Genomic DNA, 17,603 nt, shown 5'->3' with positions numbered 1-17,603 from the left:
TTATGTTTTGTTTATTTTTAGTAAAATCAAATGTGACCTTGTTGTTTTTTAATTATGGCAATGTCTGCCCCGAGACCGCACAAAACACTGGAACACGCAATTCCAGGATGACATCATCCCCATACGATTATCTCAACAAAATGATCTCATGGCCACGACATATTATCACGCTCCCACGAGTTAATATGTTGTGGCCACGACAAAACTAGCCTAAGTTAACCGAACATGTCCGCTCCAGTCAACTTACTATAAATGCTTGGTTCGACTTTTCGGAGATCATCTACTCTTCCCTGTGGATAACCTCTGACCTACTTTCTGTACAATCTGAATTTCTGCGTATTGAATTTTGAATATTGAATTTCATGTTCCCGAATTTCTTCTTCATCTTGAAAACTTGAAGCTGTATTTTTAAAAACTGGATATTTGCAGTCTAACAATTCAGAACAAAAAATCAGCTGTTTGAAAATACGTCTAAAAAAAAAAATTCAATTGTGTTACATTTCAAATGTTCAATATTCAAGTAAAAAAAAAAAAATTCTAATTCAGAACTATGTTAAATGTCACATAAAATTAATTTTTGTTAAATGACACTTGTCAATAATTCAAGTTTACACGATTAAAAATCAAATAGTTTTGTCATATTATAAGCTCCATAACTTTGCTCTATTTTGGAAGCAAATAATTTCATTGTAGCAGTATGCAGTGTTCAGTTGGTTATCCTTTTTGTTAATGCTAATAAATTTTCAGTTAATACATTTAAAAATCGGTTGATACAATTTAAAATGAAAGACTTCTACAAATATAAGGTGAGAAACACTTTAGGGTGAGAATTGTTTTTTAGAGATATTAGTAGAATTCAAGTTCATGCAAAAATAAAAATTGTTATAATTTACTAACTCTCATGATGTTCCAGACCTGTATGACTTACTTTCTTCTGAAAATGTCTCAGTATTTTGTATTCAGGTCGATCTTTGGACCTAAGCGTTCTTCAAAATATCTAATTTTCTGCTCTGTACAATGTCATGCAGGTTTGGAGTTAAATAAGGGTGAGTAAATGATGACAGAGTTCTCATTTTTCTGCAATTCTGCAATGCTGTTTCAATGCATTTAGCACCTGGTTAAACTAAATTGCAGGCAGTTAGTGAGTAGCAGAGTGATTAAGGGGCTGTTCACATAGAACGTAGTTTTGCATGCAACTAGCTGCTTTTCCAAGGGTTTTTTTTTTATGTGAACATGCTCTAGACAGGCGTCTTTGACCATTGCGCTTGTCTCTTTTGCAGGGTTTTGAGCATGACACTGGATTCTTAAAATGCAACGCTTAAGTTAAAAAGTTCACTGTCACTAGACCTTGCATTTCTTCCATTCCATGACTTTTTTAAATGCAAAAATGCATTCTGTGTGAATGGCCCCTATGACTTTTTGTATGAAACTGATCCATGCAGTCCACCACAACTTTTTAGTGAATTCACCCTTTTCTGTATAGTATTTCTATATATATTTTTTCTCTTTTAAAGTATAAACTTTTCCCTAGAGATTCATCCACCAGTTTTACAATTGTACAGATTATTTCATCAACTTCTCTTCGATTCCTTTACTTGACAGTTTATGCATGCTTCTCCCTGTGTTGTCTTCTTATGAAAGTCTTTGTGGTTTTCCAGAGGAATAATACTCAGCAGGACGTCGCATATAACAGCAGGAATAATGTTTTTCTTTAATATAGGTAAATCAATCAAAGTCTTCTTAAAACTTCCCCGGAAGACTCCCTTGTTTTTTTGTTGTTTTTTTACTTGCACCAGATGGAATATACTTTGGATTTTTGGCTGAACTTTGTCCAATTGACCTCAGTTTTCTCTATATGTCTTTGTCACCAGCTCTTTCACTTGCTTTTCCTATCTCATGTGCGTATACTGTCTTCCTCATTATGTCAGCTGAAGGTTCTCTGGAATTCTGCAGCTTTTATTTCTCTAACCCTTGAGGGCTGTGCTATCAAGAGACCATCCGTATGATTGACAGAAGAGAAAGCTGGAGGTAGCCAAAGCTGTAGACATCCCACTGGCACATTCTCCAAAGCTGGCTAAGCAACAATGGGAAGACTGGGCTGGAAGAAAAGAGAAATAATAAATGGCTGTAAGTTTTACTGGAAACATAGACGGTTCTGGCTCATAATCTGGTTCATCTTGCCGTGACTGTCACACCATTGGGTCAGGTGACAAAGACATAGTATGTGAGAGAGGCTCTTAAGCCCACAGATGTTTTCCATTCCGTTTGGGCAGACTTGTGAATAGTGCCGCACGGCCATCAATGGATCACGTTTAAAGACAAACGGCTTGTATTGATCTATGTCCGAGTGTTTTATGTGATTAGTTTCCCAGTAGTGTTTTTATGGATATGTATCAATGCCGCAGTTTTGTGAACTAAAAGCTTCTGCGCACACATTCCTTCGTTTCCAAGCTAATAGTGTCTGGTGCTGATAGCGTAACACATCGGCCGTTACGTACATCGTACTTGTCTCCCATTTCCCAGCTGTAAGATTTACCATAAATCAGGGAGATAAACTTTTGCATAAAGGCAAGGAAGTAACCCTTTGGAAAAGGAGTTACAAGCACATGGAAACACCTGTGTGTTAAAGAAATGGACCAAAGCGATTGATTTTCATTCGATTGTGGGTTCTCTTGGCCAAGTAAATGGATCATCTCATCTGTAATTCTCATATTTCGGGTATTACACCTCTTATGAGGTCAGATGTGTGGTCTTGATGAGGACTTTAAGAATGGTGTTCCATGAAAATTGCAATTTTGTGGCTTTTATTCCGTATCTGCTAGCTTTGAGGCCATCTATGTGTTCTTTTACTTTTTAAGTTTTTTAAAGCACATTTAAAATGTTTTGTCTTTATCTTTTCGCTGAGGTAACTCTTACATGTACTCTATTCGGTGCCTGATTAGAAATGTTAGAATATAATTTATGTTGTATTTATTCTTAATTACGAATTTTTTATGATTTTTTTTTATTTACATGCATTTTACCATTGCTTGTTTCATTTGGCAAACTAACATCTTGGCTTCCAAGCTTAGCATAGCACTATAACATTGTAGTGGCAAAAAAGCAATTTTCTCCATTCATTCAAAAATAGCGGTTTATTCTGAATAAATGAATTGTAAATTGCAAATACCACATAAAAGTATATATGTTGACTGTGAATGCTAACAGATAATGCTTTCTCAATATTATAAACGTCTTTGATAGTAAAAGCAAGTAACCATCATTGTTTATGGTTGTGATATAACTAAAGACTATTGACTGATTAACAAAAATGGAGACATGCCAACTTTCTGCTTTAATAGGGAATATGCCAAGAAAGAAAAGCATGCTTGTCAAGTCTTAATATAAACTCTCCTCAGTAAGCAGTTTAAGGGACTAGAGTTCAGTATGGAGTAGTTGAGTAGCACCAGGTGCAGGTGGTGGCTTGAGTCCTGGATGTGAAGAGCTTGCATGATGGACAGCTCTGAAGCATCACTTGTAGTCCTCAAACACTTTGTCTTGTCAGTGTCATTTTCTGCAATCATCCCTTAGGCAGAAAACAATCACTGCTTTTAAATGGTTTAAGATGCTCCGCAATTCAGATCCAACTGGCTTGCTTTGTTCATTACACTCTCCCTATTATTTCTATCAAGCTTAGGGAAAGACTGAGGAAAGGGTTTGGAAACTGATCACGAGGATTTGGCTCAAACCTTGGGCCTCCTGTGATGTTTAAACTGTAATGACATTCTAAATTGTCCAACATTAACTGGGGCATCTCCAGTTCCTATCCGTCCCAAATGCTCCTCAGGCCGAGGTTGCTGGGTTGGTTTAGTCAATCTGTGTCAGTTATATATGGGATTTTTGGAGTGCAGACAGGCTTTAACTGTGCAGTTACCAATCACATGGTACGTGTCTTTCTCTCTTCACCTGAGATTGTGCTTATGTCCAGATTTTGAGAGTGGAGTCTGTTCCACGCCAGTGGAGGATTTCAGCATGTTGTCAGTCTGGCACCAGGAGATCACTTTCTCCAGGCTGTCAGCGGAAAACAAATGACTTCTACAGTAGGTGGTAACCAGCAGAGCACATTCCAAAATGCTCCTGTGAGATCTCAGAGTGACCCGATATGTCCAGAGATTGCGTTGTGTGAGTAAACGGGTCATTAAATGGTAAAGCAATATCATGTTTGTTACGTGTTGTGCTCGTCACTCTGGGCCCCTGAAATTAGACCGTAGGTAAATGATGCACCGGCTTTGAAGTGGTTCGGGGTCCTTTCAGGAATATGCTAATCTTCCCCCGTTGATCTTGATTGCATGGGATGTCCTGATATAATACTCATCCGCCTGTGTGCTGCACTGTTTCAGCAACACATTAGCCTGCACTGGGGAAGCTGCTTTGAAACTATATCTTGCCAAGCTACACATAATTTAGAGTAGTTCAAGTACTTTAGTTTGGATGTAATTAATCACAATTAATTGTTGCCCAGCATATATACATTTGCAGAATTATACAGTATATAATATTTCAGTGAGTTTTGGTGAATTATCAGTTGTTTTTTTACACCAAATGAAAAAACTTGAGTTGGTTTACTATAGTAAACAGATTCACTAATATTCATCTGACATTCTGGTGTTACATAGGAGATGAAGGACAATTTACAAGAGTTTGAACTCTTGAAAGATGGCACATGGAATGCAATAAAATGTCACTTTAGAAACAGTGATGTAGAGTTTGGCTGCACTACACCGCTAGTCAATAAAAAGTACTGTTTTTCACTTCTTATATATGTTCGGACACAACATTTTTCTTAGTACTAATTTTGCCAGAAATGTAAAGGAAAAGAAAAAAACTCTTTAGAGCTGATGCTCACAGCTAAGTACTTTCACCCTGGGGCTAATGCTAGTTCATTCCTTTTAGCTCCCAAGAGGGCTGCCCAGCGGTGGGCCTGGCTGTTGTCTTGCTAAGGAGGGCTAACCAGAGGAGAGACTACCTTTCAGTTGCATCAGATGCTTTGTTCTGCTCTGGTGTTTGTTGTGCTAATGGGAAAGGTCCTTGTATTACAGCGTCCATGGCCAGCGCTCACCCTGGTTCATTGCCCAGTCTCCAGCATGTCTACGCCTGGTCTATACCGGGCCATCTGGGTCCCTGGAGCATGAACAGAGTTATCACATTACAGCTCGGCTTCCTGAGACAGGACGGTGGGGTAGGTGGTGGAGAATTTGAGGGTGGCTTGATTCCTGTTCCCCGTAGTGCACTCAGGTGGAGTTATTCAGGTGGAGGCCGGTTAATCCTTTTTTATGTATCAGGTGACACCTGAGAAGGTGAAACAGCCATGTTCCTCTACGATGGATCTTCTCCATCTCTCTCTCTCTCTCTCTCTCACTCAGGTTAATTCTCCTCTCTCTCCTCACTCAGAGGTATTCTCCAAGCCAAGTCAAACCTCAGCATTTGGGCCGGGTTCAGCACCCACCTCCACACAGAAGAGTTTATGGTTGGAATCATCAGCCTGGGCTTTTCCCTCACATTCTCCCTGTCATTAAAAAGCTTTATTGTCTCTGGCCCAGCTAGCCTCACATTTTCCATTCACATCCAAGTGCCGACGTAATTATGCTAATAATTCAGTAAGGTTGTCAGGCAGTGTTCAAACCCAGGAAGATCAGGCAACTCTTCATAAAGACTCAGCCAGCTGTTCATTTTTTTTAATTGAAGGGGACCATACAATTAGATAGTGACAGAGTAATTATGACCTCACAGAGTTTTACTTGACGTCACTAGTGCCTTTTGTTGCTTTGATTAGAAAACATCTGGCAAGAACATATAGGTCTGTCTGTCTATCTGTCTGTCTGTCCGTCCGTCTGTCTATCATATTGACTTCTGATTAAGCTGATAGTAGTATGCCACTATTTGATGGTATTTTATGGGATACACTACTTGGGATACTGATCAGTTTATTGCATTCTCCAAAAATATAATGGCAGAAAATATGATGAGTAATTATAGTCTAACATGACTCGCATCAATAACAGGAACAGCGTAAAAAGCCATAATTTCAGTTTTAGGAAACAAATCATACAATCATATTTGATTGCATGGTTGTATACTTCAGTTTGCATGATTGTAAATTCAGTTGTAATCATCTTTCTTATATGCGCAAAACCAGATCCCTGGCACCTGTCCCAGGTTGGGTCTCCCACTGAATACGAAGACATTTCAGTCGGCCTCCATTAAATCGGAGATGTGTTATGATTTATAAGTGTATGTGCTCTTTTAGACAGTCAAAATATCAATAAATCTTTCCTTTTGAGCAATCTTGGATATTTTTATTTTTTTATATATCTGTGCTGAGTAAAATGTACATTCATGTACATTCATATTTTACAAGTAGTTTTTATATATGTAGAATAATGAAAATCAAGCTCTTCATTTATTATATTAGTGAAATAAGTGAAGAGAAAGAAAGTAACACTGAAACCAGTCTAAAACCTGTAACCTTTATGTGCTTTCAGATGCATGTATTTATTCTGAATGCTGTACCAGAGGCTTTCCTGTGTGTTCTTGCTTGATTTTTCAGGTGTACTGCTTTCCTTTAAGGTCATAATTAACAAATGTTCCCAATTAAAGCTGCCTTTGTTGTTTGGCAACATTAGAAAGGTAATCTCCAAATTACACTGCAATTTGCCTAATATTTCGTGATTAGCTAATGATGGGTAGCTTGCAGATGTGGACATCTGTTTTGATATATTCAGCTGACCTGTGCCACACCAGTTGAAATGTATTATAAATAGAGCTGTCATTGGAAAAAAAAATGGCCAGATTAATTATATGGATATATTGATTAGCTAATCAGATAACTCACAATTAGTTTCTTATAGAAATATTTGCTGAAAAAATGTAAATACGCCATTGTGTCAGATGAGTAATTAATTGAAAATGCATTACAAAAAAGTGGTTTTAGGAGTGTGTGTGTGTGTGTGTGGTGATATAGTGTCTGCCATGTTAAAAGGGATGATTATACAACAAAATGTGTAATGTATAATGTCACATAAAGTAATGTGACACTTGTAAAATATATTTAGATGATCCTAATTTGGGGCCACACTTGACTCGGATGAAAGTGACAGGTCATGCTATAATGAGTAATGGTTATAATGTAACGAGCAGATGAAGAGAGCTGTCATAGATACATCACTAATGAGTGTAATTCGCATTTGCAGTCAGTGTCATCGTGGAGGAGGCATTAAACCACCTGCCCCTGCAGCTGCTGGTCTTTACCCCAGCAACGGTAGCATGTGGTGGTTTATGTGTGTGTGTGCACACTGTCACACAAGACACTAACAGGTGTGTGTGTGTGTGTGTGTATATCAGCAGCTCATTAAAGTAGCATTTTTTTAACACCAGGCATATTTAACATGAAATTAACACCCAGTTAACATAATAACACCTCTGTGTTCACACTTTGACGCTTGTATATCACTTTTTTCACCCTTTCCCTCTCTAGCTGTGAGATTTGTGTATTTATTTCACACCACTACTAGAGCTCTGTTCAAATAAAACCTAGGTAGCTTCTCCGCTGCCTACATGTGTGGCTGCCTTCTAAGACAGCATCCTATCACTCATGGAGCCTCATAAGTGAACAATTAGGAAAGCTCTACACAGAAAGCAAATTCAGCAGACAGTTCAGCATTAGCTTCGTGCATTATACACTAATAAGCTTGAAAATAAATAGAACATGCAAATATTAGGTATAAAATGTAAGTTTATTTATTTACCTTTAAATTGTTTAATTAAATTTTTTTATTAAATTTTATTTTATTTTATTTTAAAAAAACAAAGCATGTCACTATGCATTCTGGGATTGCCTTCCCTAAATAAACCTACTTTTTGGAACAGGCATTATGGAGAGACCAGCGAGGCCATAAAAAGCTCTCACAGAACAGTATATATTTTTATTTGTGTAACATTTGTGAATGGAAGCACACCTTTCTGTTTTTGGCATTCATGGACTGAGCAAGATGTCCACAAAAAGTGCCCCTCCTCCCTCGCTGTAGTTCCAGCAGACCTCTGAGCCTGTCAGCACACTGGAGATTTATCCACCAATGTGAGCCGAGTCAGCAGGGAGTCTCTGTGATCCATTACTAGAACTCTACATAGGGATGCACTCATGCACAGATGCAAATGCACACACAGTGTGAGCATATGTTTGCTTTGGTAGTTGTTGTTGACCGTAGTCTTTGTCGTCAAGGTTTTAAGAGTGTAGGTGCACTCTTTTAGAGTTTACTTGAGATTATGCTGTCAGATTAAATAGCTTTTTTTTAAAAAAAGCAAGTTAGTTTATACAGCAGCCATCTTGGAAAACCATTTTTTAGTCATGCAAGTACATCTTCTGTCTTCATGAATGACTAAATCTGACTGAAACTGTTTAGCTCAAATCAGGCTAAAGAAAGCTGTAATTTTTTAGGTTGGTCGAGCTAGAAGCTATGTTGAGCTAATGAACAAGTGTATTCTAGTAAGAATTGTTTTGAAGACCAAGCAGTGACTTTACTAGTGAGATAATTGGTGCTTTTTAATGAAAGGTGGGATCACGTTGTTCATTACAGCAAGTTGTTTCACTTTAGCTGCAACCAACTTGGTAATTGACAATTATTTTCTACCCTTGTAAAAAAAAGAATTGCACTTACTTGTATTGAATGTTCACTTGTTTTAAAAATACTTTTAATTTACAAGTGTATTAAAACAGTGCAGATAATGTTATATTAATGAAATAAAGCCACTCGGATGTACTCAGAGAATACATCTATGACTATTTCTTAACACACTTTAAAGTACATTTTAAATTATTATGTTTTAATAATCTTTTGTTGTGCTTTAAACAATTACACTTGTGTTGTTGACAACCATACTTAAGCATGTTAAGTACTTGATTATTATTTTAACTGTAGTGTGTTATTTGATAATATATTTTAAGTTAATATATTTTAATGTACTAATTATTACAAATCCATATTAACCATATTTTAAAGACAATACAAGTAATAATGAAATTACATGTAAATATGTACTTAAGAAAAGAAAAACACTCTGAAGTTCAACTAATTGCATTAAAGATACATTTAAACTGTCATACATTTTCCTTTAATTTCAGTTAATAGTTAAATGTGCAAAAAATGTTGTTCACACTGAAGTATATTCTTTTAAAGTTTATTATTATCTGTAATAATTACTATTTTTAAAAGTATGCTAAATTTGACTTTTTCATAAGTGTAGCCAGGCAAGTACAACCCATATTAACTAAATTGCTATCATATATTTAGATCAGGGCTGTTCAAACCTGAAAGTCCACTGTGCAGTTTAGGTCCAACCCTAATTACACAGACCTGAACCAACTGATCATGGTATTCAGATTCAGTAGAAACTTCCAGGCAAGTATGTTGGAGCTGGTTGGAGCTCCGGGAGCAGGTCTGGACAACCCTGATTTAGACTCTTTAGCTCAAATCACATAAATCTGCCGACTAGACTAGACTACGTTCTAGAGTAATGAATCAGGTCTTTTCCATTAAGCTTATTGGAAATGTCTTCACAGACAACCACCAGGCTGAGTGTTGGGATTTCTCCCATTCATTTTTCAGTCATTAATTTACTCTGTCTCCATTTTATTCCACCTCTAATTAAACATACATAAAAAAGGGAGAGAGTTGAACTAATTCTGTGCATTCCTGGAGCACCTTGCACCTCTTTTCAGACTCCATTACTGCCCCAGTCCATTGTTTATTGTGTTCTGTAGTAAAATGATGAAAATATCCCTGGTCTGACTCAAAGGGGGCCATTGTAAGACGAGCATCACTAACTCTGAACCTGTCAACACTTGCCCATATTGTGCTGCTACACTATAATAAAATGTCCTTTGTACAGTAACAAGTCTGTAATCTTCATATATTAGAGGCACACCTTTTACCTGCACACTCCTGAACACACACAGAGCGCTAATAGCAACATGACCGTCTCTTTAATTTCACATTCTTGCTGTATGTTGTATCATAGTTCTCACAAAAGTGAATTAAGGCCAGAATACTGAACTGAAAATTTTTTTTTTTTAAATGTTAGATCAGATTACTATCCATAATTTTTTGTTAGTTAACCTTAAAACTGTATTAAATTAAATAAGGGATCATGTACATTTGCACAAAATTATCTGTCTGTCTGTACCATGGTAACACCACAGTCTGAAATATGCCTCTCTTTGACTTTCTGTTCATGGCTTTGTATCTGCAGGCGCAGAGATTCCTTCAGACCCAAACGTGGTGGCCGCCTCCAGTTGGAACATGTCCAGTGGAGCTGAAAGAGGTGAGTTTTAGCCCAGCTCTGTTAGGCCACTCAGGGACACCATTAAGACTACAGTAATGTGACAGATCGGCAGCGATTGCTGTGTTTTGTCTGGAGATGAATGTTAGTTTTGATTGCCAAAGCAGACAGCATTTCTAGCAGGAACATGTGAGCTATAGGACGGCAGCATTTAGAAAGAGTCTTGTTATGTGTCTTAAGTCATCCCAATTCCTCAGTCTGGGACATTATGCACTAATTTGGGGGTTTCCGTTGTCTTGGTAAACCTAGATCTGTTGTGTCTGTGCTATCATTTTAGATGCAAGTTGGAACAAAAGTCAGGAAAAGATTGTATTTTCCAAAGATTTCACAGTGCCCACATATAATAACCCCATTTAATTTCTCTCTCATGAATGCACATGCACAAATACCTACAAATACATAATATAAGCACTCTGTTCCATTCTTTCCATTCCAAGCCTCTTTTCTGTCATTCTTTTATTTGTCGTTTCATTTAAGTGTTTTTCCTGTCTTGAATAAAACTCAGTAGTAATTAAACTAATAAGAGAATTGGAGTCATTATGTCCGCTATGTGATTTCTCCAAATTGTCCTAATTGCTTTGGGATTAATAATTAAATCTCAGTCAGATTTGTTGCTGGGTGTTTGAACACAGCTGTCAACACAAGAACTTTCTTCTGACTTTGAGGCTTTTCCTTTTGACCAGCAGTTGACTTGTGCTTTAGGTCAGAAAACAGAAAAGGTTTAAAGAAACAAAAGAACTCACAGTAATTCCTTTCTGCTAGATACATATCTTTTTTTGTTATATAGTGGTGTTTCTTCAACTGTATATTAACTAAAGTAAACGATAGATAGATAGATTTTTTCTAGGTTATAATTTTTTTTTTTTATATTGTGGTGTTTACGATCATATTTTTACGCATTTTGCAACTTTTGTCATTTTTTGTGTAATTTTTGAAAATTAGTCTTTCGTTTGGATGTTGTACTTTTTATTTAAGTTTTTTTCATAGGTTTCTTCAAATATAATATGTCTAATACTTTAACATGCTGTTCATGACTTTTTTTCTTTGTTTCTGTCTTTTAGAGGCTTTACAGTGTTAAATTAGATGTCATAGTTTTTATGACATGCATTTCATGAAAGGTAAAAACATCAGCAATTGCAGAACAGGCAACATGATAAATACCACACAGAAACCTTGGCAACAACCCATAATGCTCTAGTATCTTGTCATCAGTCTTTTCTGAAAATCTATCTAGTTCTCTAATGCTTTGAATTGTACATTTTGTTGCATTCACTTGTAGATTCCACATCCAAGAAAGAACATGCACATGCCTTCCTATTTATCTCAGTGGCTCCTTTGAAACTGATGTAGCAGAAATGGTACGATAGACTTGGACATCCATTTCCCTCACACTCCCCTCCAATAACTATCAGCACAGTAAACAAAGAGCCTACTGTCCACACACATCCAGACTGCCAACAAAAGATGCCATTGTCTCGATCCTGCTAACTTTGGATGGTCAAATTACTTCTACAAATCATCTGCCAAACTTTGATAAATAAACAGCTGAATTACATGTATGTGTGGGTTTGTGTGCAGCTTGTTCCTTCTGGCTGAAGTTCCTAACCAGTCACCGCATCCTTACATCATTAAAAGGAAGTGGAAGTGTCCAGAAGATGAGGCTTGTCAGTCAGATGCATTATGGGTCGGAACTGATCCCCCTGTGGTTGGATTCTTCATTCGGTTCCATTTTTTGGAGAGCCATATTTGTATATTGTTGTAAGAGAGCTGATGTTTGGATGGAGGAAATTAAGATGGAGGGATAAAGAAGAGATCCGCCAGGGGAAGGATGGGATCTTTTCCTCCAGCTGTCCTCAGACCAGATATGTCTGGAACGAGAGCAAGAGGGCGGTAGAAAGAGAGGAGGGAAAAGAAAAGGGAGGAGGTGTGAATGGACAAGAGTAAGAATATAAGGGAGTGGAGTAATAGTTGGATGGTGTGTATATTAGTCACTTGTCACCCAGACCTCAGGTATCTCACTGTGGTTTCATATGTTGCAATGGGGACTATAGGAAATGACTGAGGCCCCAAAAATCTGCACAATTAATGTATTTTTTGGTGTGAATTTGCAGTGACTTGCCTTTGCAGCTCTTTCTAATGCAGATGTTGTCTGTTGTTTTAAAATGAGCATTTTTCTCAGGCTTTAATTTTACTTTAAATAACTGAACATAAGAAGAAAATTTCAAATCTACCACCAGATTCCTGGTAACCCTAGATGCAGTTTGCTGAGCACTGCTGTCAGGTGTTGTTCAGACAGCGCTAGGGTTTCTGAAAGGTGAATGGTAGTCAGAGGAATTCAACCCCTACCACTGCAGGACTAATATAGTGGATGTACCTGCACAGCTGTGGGCCCTGTGGCTGTTTACCCTGCCTGTAACCCCGGGGGGCCACACTCATGGCTTCCTCTCAATATACTTTTATTAATTTTCTCGTCAAAGTCACATTCCTTGCACTGCACCAGAGTCTGACCTCCTGTGAGAAGATGCCACTGAATTTGAAGAGAGAGGGAAGGAGAACTATTCCAACAACTATAAATTCAGACTTTGGTTAAGTAATGTGGCATAACATGTCAATCAGAAATTTGTGTTTCCTAGTTTTACCATTACCATATACCTCATAGATTCACAGACAAATTTCATTGCCTTACAGATTTGTATAGTGCACAACAGAACAAAACTCTTTAGGTGGCTGTGAAATATTTATTTATTGTCATTTAAAAACAATTTCTCTATGGGATTTTTTTTTTTTCTTTTGGAACACCACTTTTGCACTGCATTATTTATTCATGTATATATTTTAGTAATTTATTTAGTTTGTAATAGTAATTAGTCACTGCACAATGCCTAGACTCTTTTAATCATGAGCAAGTATATTGACAGATTGTTGGACTCTATGTTTGATATGCTCATAGTAAATCGGTGCTGAGTGAGAGGAAAAGTTTACTTTCACTCTTTGCTTCTTGGCTGCACCAGTAGGGCTTGTCAGAATGCCATCAAGAGCCAAACCGATCATATGACTCCACAGGAAGTCCCAGGGAACTCTACAGAGGTTAAAATTATTTGTATGAAACAACTTTATCTGTCTGTTTTTTGCCAAGATGAACTAATTAGTATTCATAGGCATTTGTACACTAAGTGTACACTTTTTATTTTAACATTTTTGTATGGGTGGACATACACTGAAATGTACAATAATATATTGATAGCATCTAAAACTTAAACCATTTTATGTGTTACTTTAGTATATAAAACCAGAAGTACAACATATGTGTAACAAAGTGTAACATTGTCATTTTTTTGATGTAACATTAATGTGTTTCATTTATTTACTGGTTTATATGTGTGTGTTCGATCACAATCTTTGGTTTGGATGTTAATTTTGGACTGTACATTTCAGCATCTATTCAAATGTATGAAAATGTATTTGTGCTCAAGCCACACGGTACTAATACTGATAAGATCTCATTGTTTTCGCAAACACACACATACCATTGTATATCCACTCTTACCCTAATTCTGGTTGAGGTTCTTCACCACAAAGTGTTTCAACATACGGTCTGTGCAACTTTCCCATAGATCTGAACATTCCCCTCTATGGCTTTACTCAGACCAGAATGGGTCAGATCTGCTCAGCTCACTGCAAGCACTTTTATTTCCCTCCCACCACTTATGAATTATTGGGGGTTGTCATGTTGTTGCTGGCCCCTTATCAAAGTTAGCTGTAGGCCTGGCAAGACAGATTTTCTGGAGACAGAAGTTTCCAGAAGCTTCAAGAGGTTTTGCCGTCCCCTTTGGCAATATCCAGACCGATGAGACAAACTAATGATTTACCACCTAGTGGCAACCGCTAAATATCATGTAAAGAATTCCTAACCGGCAGCTTAGAGGTTTGTTGCACATTGTATGCTCGTATATAGTTACAAATACACACAAACACTCTCGGAAAAACCCTCTCGGAAAAACTTTTGACTTACTACATGTCAAATAATGGCGGTTTAAAGGATTAGTTCTGTCATTATTGCTCACCTTCATTCTGTTGGATTTTTTAACCCTATTCCCTTTGGGTAATTTGAGTAAGTTAGCTTGAATCGACATTTCCAATAACTTTTCTGCCTTGTCCTTTCAGATCACTTTCTAAGGCTGGATGCTCCAATGAATAACATCACTACCTCCCTCGGACAGACAGCTGAGTTACATTGCCACGTTTCAGGGAATCCACCACCCACAGTCCGCTGGCTTAAAAACGATGCCCCTGTGGTCCAGGAACCGCGGCGTGTCTCTTACCGGCCCACTCCGTACGGCTCCCGCCTGAGAATCCGAAACCTAGACACCACAGACACCGGTTACTTTCAGTGTGTGGCTGCCAACACCTATGGCACAGTATCTACCACAGGAATCCTGTTTGTCAAGTTTGGTGAGTGTTTTTGGAGTTTAACAATACCTTGATGATTTCACAATCAAGTGACCAATGACGCATTGCAGAAAAACTTCAGGTCTGTGTGTTCAAACGCATCCCAGGGGGTCATCTTTGCTAGATCAGGAGACTTTAGGGGGTCCTCAGTTATGTTTTTTTTAAAGTATCGACTACATCTCATTTTTTTTTCACTGAAAAACAAATGCAACAAATCGCAGAAAACCAAACATTTGCAAATTGCTGCATTGTGTTAACCCTGTTAAGGGTTAGTTCACCCCAAAATGAAAATTCTGTCATTAATTACTCACCATCATGTTGTTTCAAACCCGTAAGACCTTCAATCATCTTCGGAACACAAATTAAGATATTTTTGATGAAATCCGAGAGCTTTCTGACCCTCCCATAGACAGCATGACAACAATCATGTTCAAGGCCCAGAAAGGTAGTAAGGACATCGTTAAAATAGTCCATGTGATATCAATAGTTCAATCTTAAGTTTATGACGCTACAAGAATGGGGGTTTTTTTGTGCACGTGTCATGGAAGACTGACATGGAAGAAAATAATTGTTGAATCAAGTCATTATAATTGTTTTCATTTCAAACAAAAAGTGTTTATTGTAGCTTCATAAAATGACGGCTGATCCACTGATGTCAAATGGACTATTTTAACAATGTCCTTACTACCTTTCTGGGATTTCATCAAAAATATCTTAATTTGTGTTTTGAAGATAATCAAAGGTTTTATGGGTTTGGAACGACTTGAGGGTGAGTAATTAATGACAGAATTGTCATTTTTGGGTGAACTAACCCTTTTAGGGCGCTCGCACAGGTTGAGAGTTTGCTGGTTCTCATGTTGCTACAAATCTGTATAACTTTCTTTCTTCTGTGGGACATAAAAGAACAGATTTTGGAAAATATCTCTTTCCCTGTGTCTGATTATGTCTACGTCCCCACTATATAGTAGGGCAATAAACAGTATAAGAACTGGGTGTGGGTAGCATTTCCAAATTTGTACTATTCATAACAAACAGTAGGTACAATTTCCAAAGTGTGCATCCAATGCATACTTTACTGTAAGTACCATGACAAAGTAATATTTCTAAATTTCATTCATACTACATATGTTTTTGCTATATAGAGCATACTGTTTACTGGTTATGATGTTCATTCCTCATCGAATCTAGTACCTACTCAGTATGTGTTTTTTGGACACACCTTGTGTTATTTGTTGGTGCTGTTTGAACTCTGTGGACTTTAGTTTTATGAACAAAAATAATTGATATTACAGTCTTTCTCTGGAGAAAAATCTAAGTAGAAGTAGAATTCAGTAAAGATTTCATATTGTCTTAAAATAATGTCTTTGTTATCTAGGAGAAACAGTTTCCAAGTATTATACACCCCATATAATTTTTGACTTGTTGCAAAGCAGTGGTCCCTCTGTTTGGAATGACGACCCTTGAAATGTGCTTATACCCTGAATGCCAAAGAAACTGTGTAGGTCTGATGAGGTCACTGTAGTTATTCTCTATTCCATGCCAAGGAGCCATATTGGCTGCATGTGTTGTGCTTCTTTGTGAGCAATTTGTGCCTAATATGTTGTTAAAAATCTCCACTCTCTCTTTCTTCCAGATCCGGCTCCCACCCCTCTGCCTGGAAGGCCTTCACCGTAAGTCCATTTTCCTTTCCTCTGTGCCGTACCCCATCTAAAATCCTCGATTAAATATAGCAGAGCAAAAGGGGAAAAAACTTGCATAAGCAAATTTTTAATTGCTTCTTCAAGATTTGTCTGGCTAAAGCTTTTCCATTTTATGTGTGAGTGAGTGGATGAGGTAGACCTGCACAGAAAGGAATGCATGCTCTTGTCTGTAAGATAAAATTTGATCAAAAGTGACAATTTACATACCTTTTATTTCGTTGTTACAAAAATATTATATTTTAAATAAATGCTGTTCTTTTGTGTTTCATATTCAGATTATTTAGGATAATGTGATAAGTAATGGATACTGGGAATTTAGTTTTGCCATCACATAAATCAATTACATATAAAAAAAAACAAAAAAACATTTATATTAAATTGCAAAAATACTTCACAAAATTGACATATAATTTATAATTTTATAATGTATAATTAAATTACATATTTTATAATTAAATTAAATTATTTTAATTATTAAATGTAATAATTTTAATTATTAAATTAAATATTGTTTAATTATAAAATATTTAAAAAGTTATAAACTGTTGACAAACTTATTTTCACTGTTGTCAAATTAAAATTTTATATTAGAATTGAGATAATTTGAGATTTACAATGAAAAATGACAATGATAGCTATATTGCAGACCTCATAGTTCTTTTCAGATGTGTATCAGGAACTATTCTTAGATGTGGTAATTAAAGACTGTTCTTTGCATTCTGATTTATAGCTTTACAGTGAGCCTTCCAGAAACTTCAGCAGGTCAATTCTAGGTTAGCAAAGACAAATGAAGATGTTGTCCATATTGCTTGCATGTGTCTTGTTTAAGGCTGTAGGAACTGCAGTATTTGTATGTCTAACTTCATTAAAATCAGCCAGCACCTGTTTGTGCTAAAATGTACAAGCGGCCTCACCACGTGTTTCTGTTTCAACCCACTCAGATTACAGACAGTGCATTAATACACTGCCTTCATGTTTCTCTTTTAATCTTAACATATTTCCATGCTGCAGGCTTCAACACCTACTGTAACCACTTAGCATGGGGGCGTACATTTATTATAGCATTTTTTTTTTTAGATC

The 17,603-nt window shown here is 36.9% G+C and overlaps 1 protein-coding gene across 1 annotated transcript in view; it reads left to right on the top strand.

Annotated features, from left to right (window-relative positions):
* LOC122137680 (inactive tyrosine-protein kinase transmembrane receptor ROR1-like) overlaps positions 1–17,603 on the top strand; it is an 85,925-nt gene that overhangs the window by 67,180 nt on the left and 1,142 nt on the right. The window contains exons 2-4 of the mRNA XM_042725986.1: positions 10,285–10,356; positions 14,539–14,826; positions 16,457–16,493. Coding sequence (XP_042581920.1) covers positions 10,285–10,356; positions 14,539–14,826; positions 16,457–16,493 — 397 coding nt within the window. The remainder of the gene's footprint in view (positions 1–10,284; positions 10,357–14,538; positions 14,827–16,456; positions 16,494–17,603) is intronic.

Source organism: Cyprinus carpio, chromosome B6 (assembly GCF_018340385.1).
Source record: "Cyprinus carpio isolate SPL01 chromosome B6, ASM1834038v1, whole genome shotgun sequence".
In the NCBI taxonomy this organism is placed as follows: domain Eukaryota; kingdom Metazoa; phylum Chordata; class Actinopteri; order Cypriniformes; family Cyprinidae; genus Cyprinus; species Cyprinus carpio.
The sequence above is the reverse complement of the archived record's forward strand: the minus strand, read 5'-3'. Positions and strand labels throughout refer to the sequence as shown.